Source organism: Platichthys flesus, chromosome 3 (genome assembly GCF_949316205.1).
Source record: "Platichthys flesus chromosome 3, fPlaFle2.1, whole genome shotgun sequence".
Taxonomy (NCBI): Eukaryota; Metazoa; Chordata; class Actinopteri; order Pleuronectiformes; family Pleuronectidae; genus Platichthys; species Platichthys flesus.
Window position 1 is genome coordinate 13922859 of NC_084947.1, and position 9460 is coordinate 13932318.

A 9460-nucleotide genomic window follows, 5' to 3' on the forward strand; every position below is an offset into this window, starting at 1 on the left:
CAAGTTAAATATAGGATATGTGCTGAAACAGTAACCCCCCCTGCATGGTCCCCCTGCTGCTGATGGCAACGCTAAAGAGGTCCATGCTCATGCCCCCCCCATATGCAAACATCTACCCCCCCTTGCTCTGCTGGCATGATGCAGAAGTCACAAAAACCAATGAGTGCATAGACTGCCAGAGCAGGCTGCTGTGATCCCTGAACAAAAGGTGAATAGGTTTTATAAGGCCCGTGAATCAAAGGCACCTGTGATGCACAGAATTACGTAACATTTCCTAGAACATGCCTCCCCAAACCAGGGCAGTTTCAGTCAACAGTTTTTTTCCCCAAACTCATATGAGGTCACTGAGACCTTTCCCCAATGAGATGTAATGAGTTAGTCTTTGAGAACAAGTGAACTGGTCAAAATCTGAAGAAATTCCGTGAAGGCAGACTTTGGATTTGTCACATTCAAAGTCCCAAAACATGTTTTGCGATGCCACTGTGACCTTTAACCCGGATCTCATCAGTTCATCTGTGAGTTGAAGATTTATAGCAAATTTAAAAGAATTCTCTTGAGATGTCCTTAAGATCAAGTGATCAAAAGGCAGATAAGTTTTTATAAGTCACAGTGAGCTTAACCTTTGACTTCGAATCGGCTCATCTTTGAGTCCACGGAAAGGTTAGCACCAAAGTTGAAGAAGTTCCCTCAAAAGCACTCTTAAGTTATCGTGTTCACAAGAATGGGTGACAACAGGAAAACCGGATGCCTCATAGAGGTCAAACATGTGAAGCGACATAATCATAAATGTTCAGAATTTTAATATTTTTAAACAAACATTTGGAAAACAGTAATGTACAAAAAGAGCTGAGGAACAATATAAGCTATGGACAAAAAAAAACAAACTAAGTCACTCAAGAGTGAATTCTGTAAATAACGTGAGTATTAAGTGAACTGCAAATTAACGAATAACAAATCTGAACTTGTCCGAATAAATCAAGAGGATCTTAGATCTATAAGGTCACAGTAGGTTTGTTACCGCTAATTCAAAAATAATCCAAAAACATCCGGTTCAGTGATAAAGGATCTCCTCAAAATCATTCAAACCTAAACAACACTTTTAAAAAGCTCAGAAAAAAAAGGTGATGATAAAAAAGAGAGGATCCTTAATGTAGCGGTAGAAAAAGCAAATTTCGTGTTTAAGCCCAAAATCACTTAGAAACTGACCAAGAATAAGGCTGTGATGTTACAAGTTGATCCTAAGAGAATATTCATACTGTATATTTTGCATGTATACATCAGAAACAAGATTTCTCATGTCACTAGGCAGTACGGCTGTGACCACTAAAATAAGTTTTTTATAAACCTGAACGCAGTTGATTCCATTAAAGCTCACTTCAGACATGAGCTGTTTGCAAGTGGTTTTTGCATCTTCTCATTCTTTGTTAACAAACTTAGCTTCATCCCAGGAATACCCTGTGTATTGGGACTAGTGGTGTAGCAGCAATAACCATCTCATGTAACATGAACAATTATCCTCCTGCTTCAGTGCATCTCTCTGTCACCAGTTTAGGTTTCGACTCCAGAGCTGTCTAATGTCGCTCCACAAATATTGTAAATTATTTACACTCTGTTTTCTGGATTATTATGGAACACAAATTTAAGAAAGACGGCAAAACATTTGACAGTGTAGTATATTCAAAAGGTGATGCCACAGGACACACTGTACGTGTACGATATGAAAGCAACCAGGACTTTCAGAGTCCCAGAAACGTTTTGGGCTGTGAGGTGCGGAGGCAGCACGGCTTCTTGCTCAGCACATCCCAAAGGTCTTTCATCGTTTCTGGGCAAAGGGTCGGGTTGAGGTAGAGGACTCCACTCAGCTCGTCTAATTAGAGGAATCCCTCATCTCCTGCCTGCAGACTCTCTATTAATGACAAGGCTGACTGGGAGGATCGAGTCCAGGTCCTTCCTCTCACGGAGGATCCGAAATGACTGAGCAGACAGAGATGAGAAACAGGAGGATTATGAAGAACGTATAGCTAGACCACAGCGGCTAATGGGAAGGAAACAAAATAAAGAGCACATTTATCTGGACTAGCATGTACCTCTGCAAACTGATCTTTGATGGTGTCAAACTTGATCTTCTCATGGACAGCTCTGGCAACGTTATTTCTTTCAAATGGCTCTGAAATGCAACAAAACACCATCGATCAGATCAAATCTGAGTTCCTTGTACTGAGGCTACAGTTATTATTATGTGGAGGTGGCAGCAGCGTTTTACATCCACTGAAATGTTTACCTTCCACACATATGTATTTGTTTCTCCACTCTTTGGAGTTGTTCTTGGGAAAAGCTCTGGCCTCTCTAACAGAGATCACATGCCTGTCCCACCTGCAAGACGGAAAAGGGAAGAAATTTAGCACTGGAATTAAACACAATGAACAAGGTCCTCAAAAGTGACTTTGCAGGTTGTAGCTAGAAACATGTACATTTCAATGCCAACAGGCAAAAGTTATTTAGATTTTAGGCACCTGTTAGTTTCAGTTCAGGATGAAAACAGAGACTTCCTGAGAGACAATTATAATATCCTGTAGCTCTTTTTACTTTTTGTTACATGATCATCAATTTACAAACATTGAACAAAGGCTTTTCATTCTTACTTTGCAATAAAGTTACTGAAAGAAAGTTGATGAAATTGTTTTCTCTTCAACAGTTTCTGCCTGTCTATTGTCTGTCTTTATATTTTTGAGTTTTAAATGATGGAGGTTCATTATACCTTGAATTTGATGCATTCAGAGACATTTTGTATTGTGAATAAAATAGGGGCCAATTAAACATTCACTGTCACGTAATTCAGTCTTCTCGGGTATAATTGTTTAGTTTATGGATTTGAGTTGTTGTTACAAATGATTTTGTTACGATTCTTTCTTTCCCAGGAGTAACAGAAAGGGAAAACTAGAATCACCGCACTGCGGTTTGAGCTGTTTGAGTGTTTGATTCTGTAAAATGGAAAAAATAAGTGCATGTTTTTGTGGTGAGTTCTAGTTCAACGTCTCGACTGCGGCATGACGTGGTAACACACATACTGCAAACACAGTGACCGTTGTATGTCGTGTAAGTGCTGTGTAAGGCCAAAGGTCCCACCTGCTCCTGCCTCTCACCAAGAAACATGACACCAGAGTAGAGGATGCAGGATAGAGGAAGGAGAGGAAAGATAGGGGGACTGAAGAGGGAAAACATGTTGGCGACAGGAGACGAGAAATTGGAGCGAGACAATGAGCAGGCAAAGGGAACCGTGGGTGCATCTGAAACATGAGACTCATTAATGTGATGTTCAAGGGAGATACCTGAAGTTTGTGGCATAGTATTTAAGGAAGCCCAGAAGCAGGTCTCCTAGAGAAGACTGGTTTCTAGAGATGAAGGGTGGGATGTGTTTGGGTGCCTCTGGAACCATGTCGATGTCCATGAAGGGATTGAAACACTCCTGAAAATCAAGGCACAGGACAAATGCTCTTAACTGGGTGAAACTGCACATTAGGGAGGTGTGAAATAATTTACAACCATTTTAAATGTGGATGATAACCTGTCAAAGTGGAGTTAATAACATAAAATATAACAGTTATAAAGGACTTGATTTTTGTCCAAAGCTGCTTTTCATCATTAAATAATTGTTTTCTTTCTGATGGTTGTTCTATTTTACATCATAAAAAGAATTGTCTGCAAAGATTTTATTTCGTGAATTTCCTGACACTGTGCATCTTTTCACATATAAGCAGGTATAAGCTATTATTTTTTTTAGGCAAGTTCAAACTCTTAAAAGGGTGATGGACTCTTTTCCCACAGCCAGTAGAGGAGTTTGCCATTCAGTCTTTTTCCACCTGGTGCACCATGTTTGATGTCATGAATGCAATAAAAACTGAGGCCCTCTCAGCTCAAGGCCTCTCCAGATCTGCACGCTCACCTGGCTGTCACAGTTTCATCGTGGCCGATCAGAGTCGAGGCTGAATCAAACTTGTGTCAACTGCAGAGTCATTTGACCAGGGAGTAAATGCCTATTGTAACCATTCCCATTGCAGACAATAGCCAGAAGTTGAGATATAATTGAGTATATACTGTTGACTTTTCACATTTAAGTTTCCAGCTCGGGAGGGTTTTGACAAAATATACAGTTATGATTCTGAGAGAAAAATTTACATGACATAAGCAATGAACACACTCACTGGGTGGTCCCTCTGCAGAGAAGGAAGGACAGGTTCATTAAGAGCTGTAACGAAAGTAACATCACATACATGATGAGATTCACTCCAATCAAAAGGTACAGAGCAAACAACAACAGATTTTTGCTGCATGTATGATTGTACTGACTTTGCAGGTAGTGCAGGATCATAAGCACCAGTGTGTAGCTGCTTAATGTTCCTTTGCTGGCATCATTGATTTGGTGATGCCGTGCCCACTTCTTGATGACAAGAATCAAGGGCTTTATCCTGTGATCAGCTGTGAGAGACAACACAAGTAAACACAGCAGATCAAAACCGAAAACCTCTATATCTTCATTCCTACAGCTGACATGGAAAAAGACGATAAATAGTAACTGCCACAGAAACTGAAATTGTACTCTTACCCACCATAAGCGTAACTCCTCAGAAGGAATGTGTTTCTGATGCCAGTTAGGTTGTTGATATTTAGATCAAACTCCAGATTACTAAAGGAGGGAGGCATAGTGACAGATTCACATTAAGACTACTTTCTGATTTGACGTATTAAAGCTTCAAATGTTTAACTCTTTTGCTTCTACCTGTCTTTTTCTTTGAACCTGAGGATTGGCACTTTGGCTCGGATTAGCTGGGTCCTTTCAACATAAGCTGAAAATCAAAACAAGCGTCATTAGATTCATTTTTAGTTTCAGTTTCCAATTCAAACGTGAACCTCCTTTTAAAACTGTATTACAGGCTCCACCTAGTGGAGGCTGCAGAGAATACAGAGACAGAGGAGATAAGAGGCAAAGCAGAATAAGAAGTAAGATGGTAGTAAGATGGCATTACATTGTTTCCATGTTCAAAGCTTATATTATACATCTTATTCAAACTTATTGGATATTTGCATTACTACTTATTACTTACGGAGTGTTTTAAACAGCCTTTGCAGTACAGAGAGCACATTAATAGCATCAGGTCTTTTCTGAAACAAGAAACAATGTGTAGGTGTCCAAGTGAAAGTAGATATGACTGTACATTTTAGATATACACTATGACATTTGCTGCAGAGAGTCAGAGATACTTACTTGAACCTGAAGGACCAGACACAGATCAGCATCACTGCTGCGGCAGCCAAATCCACTCATGGAAGATCCAGTCAAGTAAAGTCGTGCTACAGGCAGAAACACGTTAAATTACAAAAGATCACAACAGCAAATCTGAGCAGAGAGTGACGTATTATAGTTTAACACACCTTCATAGACTCGCTGTATGTCTTGCTGAAGCCGAGCTCTGCACATCTCCTTCCAGGTCAGATCTGAAAGTTGCTGCTGACATGCCTCAAACAGCTCCATCATCTGAGTGCTCAGCTGAGGGCACAAACGCATTAACTAAACCAAAGCATACCTGCACGTACAAACACAGTCAAACTTGATCTATGTTAGCTGCAGATTGAGACCATCTGAATAGTAGCCAAGGGCAGTACCTTGTCCTTGGTATAGGTCTGCAGGCGGATGGGGTTTTCTGGGACAGGAGGCACCTGAGGCCAGGGATTGGGGTGTGGTCTGGGATGAAAACCAGAGAAGGACGATTGCGAGGACCCAGCAAACACTTGGTCTGGACGACAAGGACGGGGAGGGGCCCGAACTGAAGTGTACCCTGTCTTTGGGTGGGTAGAGGAGTCCAGGCGTTGGCGTTTCACGACATGGGGGCTGTATTCCTCGAACTGCCTCCTGGCAGAAAGACACAGATGAGGAAAACACGTGACAAGACTTATTAAAAGGTAAACTTTGATATGATGGATGAAAGTTTAAAGAAATATGAGAATGAGACTGAGGGTTATTCAGCATGAGAAAGAATGAATAAGAGAATGACTTACTTGCGCCTGTTGCTCTGGGGGGCTGTGTACAGAGGGGCGACCTGAAAGGTAGGTGGTGGGGGTTTCCATTCATATGTGGGTAACCTCTCTAGACCAGGAAAATTAAAGCTACAAAAAGACAAGCATGTTTTACTGAACAAGAATCTGTCTGCAAGAGCCTCTTGGCACATCAAACTGCAATGAAGACAAAGTTATCATCTCCCACAATAACAAACTATAACAAGCTTATCTCTGACACTGAGACACAGGACTGGACAGTCTGGCATCACAGACTTTCAACTATGATGGAAATTTTGAAGCTTGGTCGGGAGAATAGAGATGACAGTAGATACTGTACTATTGGTTCATTCTGTAGTATTCCTTCATGTATTTATCAGTATATCTATCAGTATTGTATATCTGTCCTTCTCGAAATGATTTGTGTAACTATGCCTTAAGACACTGGCTGTTAAGGCAGTAACCTCCTCCACCAGAGTCTATCACATCCTCTACTTCCTCGGTTCCAAAACTGGGGTACATGTACCCCCAGGGGTACGCAAAGTGGTTCAGGGGGTACATGGGGAGAAGTTTTATTTGCATTTTCAAAGTGAGTTATAAATACGTAGGGTACGTAGCTGGAGATTGAATGTCTGAAGGGGTACGAGACTGTAAAAAGTTTGGGAACCACTGCTCTACTTGATACGTAGGGTCGGTGCCAAGACCTTGGTTTCTATGGCAACTGCCTTTGGGGAATTGGCCAGCATCAGCCGGGCTACAGACAATGAACTGTGGATTATAGGGCCTTCTAAATGACAATTTCACATTAAGGGGACATAATTAAAGAATAATCTTTTGAAAAAGATGATTTAATAATAGATCAGCTACCAATACATTTCAGTAAATAATAATAATTTAAAAATATTATTTAATTATAAGACTCTTTTCCAAATAATAGTATAAGATGCTTGGGCAAAGACACATGAGCAGGAATAAAACAATTTACAATAGAATGGATAAAATCCAATAAAGTCTGACTGGTCATAAATAAAAGCCAATATCAAGCATATCCAACGGCTTCCTCAACAACTGTAAACAAAAGGGATTTAAAAATAGCAAAACCCAATGTCTGTGTCTCAGATTAAATGCCAGAGAGTCTTTACCATGTCTTTACTGCTGGTTACCGATGCTGCTGATCTCCAGCACACACGGACTCACCTGTTGGCTGCTGCCGGCCTCTGGATGTTGTAATCATAGTATCTGGTCACTGGAGCTGGCGGGTACTGGCCGTGGCTGTGGGCTGAGCGGCCCCTCGGAGCAGCGCCGCGGGGGAACATGCTGCGGCTCTTCGCGGAGATCCAGCATCAACTCCGCTGAGAGGGAAACAATGGCACCTCGTCAACAGTCGAGCATCACTAAACGATGGAAGGTGACACACACACACGGAATTACTTCACATTAAAGCGACGAAAAAAACTGATTAAAAGTTAAGAGGAAACCAAAACTTCCTCCAGGCTGTGTAGCAAGTTAGCAAAGTTAGCTCGTGTAAAGTAGCGCCTCGCTAGCTAATTCAAACATCTTCAACCATGTTAGCTTGATATTAATACCATTTCTCTGTAGGTTTACATGAAGAGTACACCTGTGATGAAATGTCTCAAGTGTTCCCTCAATAACAGAACCCACGTTCTGTCACTCACCAAATTTCATTTCAAACGTCAACAAACTCCAGCAGCTACTTTCGAGCGTCCATACTTCCGCATTGATGCCGTGACGTCATGAAGCCCTGCTTAAAGGGAACGCAGCACTGCGCCCGTTAAAGGGAACATCAAACCAAAACACAACCAAGCGAACAAAAGGGTTTGGCTCCTAGACACCGCAGCTACAGATTGTGTCTGTGTTCTCTTTGTTCCCTGTTTGATACCCAAATGACTCTCCTCTGATTGATGTGAATCAGATAAGGAAGATCACCAGTAACATCACTATGGCTGCTTCAGGCTTCATCACCTCACTCTCTCTCTTGAACTGAGTGGTTCAAATTCAACTAAGCTTTTCAATGTTATTAACAATACAGACATGTTTCTTTTTTTAAATTTATTTCAGGACGGTGGTTCACTTATTAACCACTGTGTTCAGTGACAAGATATGAATGCTGTGGCAGACGATCGTTATTGTACACAGACACACAAATATAGACCTGTAAAGTACATTAGAGAGATTTTCATGTAATTTCATATCAGTTACGTTTGAATTGTGTTTAATGTTACTTTATGCTGTTGTGAGTTCTTGGAGTTATTTGTGTGATGCAGCATGATCAACTGATCAATTCCTAAATGGATTGATATTTCCCAGAAATTTGGCAAACCATTGAGTAGAAGCATAGACAAGTAAAAAGAATAAACTAACAAAAGGTCACCCTCAGACTAATAATTTCAAATTACATTCCCAGATGATTATCAGAAATCATATATGCACATATGACAAATGCTTATAAATGGTGCATAAATTAGTGACTTTAGAGAGAAGTGTAAAATATACTGTGTCGATTCAAAAGCTGTCAAAAACAATTATTGACAGATAATAGCCCAAATAACTCTTGGAGCATGAAATGGATAATTAGTTTTGTCCCTTTATTATTGAGCTGTGTCATACTTAAAGGGATAATCATTATCCACTCACCACTATGGCGATGGAGGGGCGGGTGAAGTGTTTGAGTCCACACAACTTAGATTATGAGTGAATTTTCATTTCTGGATGAACTATTCCTTTTAAAGATACACCGGTTACACATTCACTGCACGTATTAACAGCCGCCTCACTTTGAGCTGCAGAGCAAAGTATGAAATCTAATTTTGCAGCTTTATAGAATAACATTGTCTCCAAGCCCGTGCGTGAGTGGGCACAACTTCCCATTAAACTTCTCATGAAACAACCTCAAACATCAAATGGCATCGGTCCCTTGAGCGCCGAGTGACGTCACTGCGGAGGACGGGGTCGTGACGTAGGCAGTTCGATACTGACACTGATCTGAGTGGGAGGGAAGCGGATGCGTCCATCTGCCAGATGTGGAGCGGCTTTTTTTGGGGGGGGTGGGGAGGGGGGTGCTGCACATAGGGGCCTATTAGATCAATACAGCACTGAGAGAGGGAAACACAGCACGTAGAAGCTGCAGTAGAATGTAAGTCATGCGAGAACATTAAAACAGCATTGATAAGGGGCTCATTAATACATGAATCAATTGTTTTTTGCAGAGGCACAACCGATCGCTTTATATCCAAAGAGCTGCATCAATCTTTATTATAGGAGCGCACTGGTGATGCTGAACGTGGGGGAGAGCTTTGAAATAGCTGTAGTCTGGGCGAGAGTGGGGGTGTAGCCTGTGAACCTACGGTAATGAGGGAGGGAGGGCGGGAGACGGAAAGAGAGGTGGACA

The 9460-nt window shown here is 41.3% G+C and overlaps 1 protein-coding gene across 2 annotated transcripts; it reads right to left on the reverse strand.

Moving 5' to 3' along the window:
• Positions 1-783: 783 nt before the first annotated feature.
• tent2 (terminal nucleotidyltransferase 2) lies at positions 784-7798 on the reverse strand. 2 transcript variants are annotated; one of them, XM_062382102.1, is made up of 15 exons: positions 7728-7798; positions 7249-7403; positions 6055-6162; positions 5662-5908; positions 5431-5545; positions 5264-5349; positions 5103-5160; positions 4778-4844; positions 4608-4684; positions 4348-4476; positions 4203-4246; positions 3330-3466; positions 2282-2373; positions 2088-2167; positions 784-1974 (listed from the first exon to the last, which is right to left on the reverse strand). In XM_062382102.1, the coding sequence occupies exons 2-15, from the start codon at positions 7365-7367 to the stop codon at positions 1885-1887; spliced, it is 1449 nt and encodes a 482-aa protein (XP_062238086.1). In that variant the 5' UTR covers positions 7368-7403; positions 7728-7798; the 3' UTR covers positions 784-1884. The 2 variants fall into 2 exon arrangements, with proteins under 2 accessions (XP_062238086.1, XP_062238085.1); XM_062382101.1 differs by having other exon boundaries at positions 7249-7445.
• Between the last annotated feature and the right edge of the window lie 1662 nt (positions 7799-9460).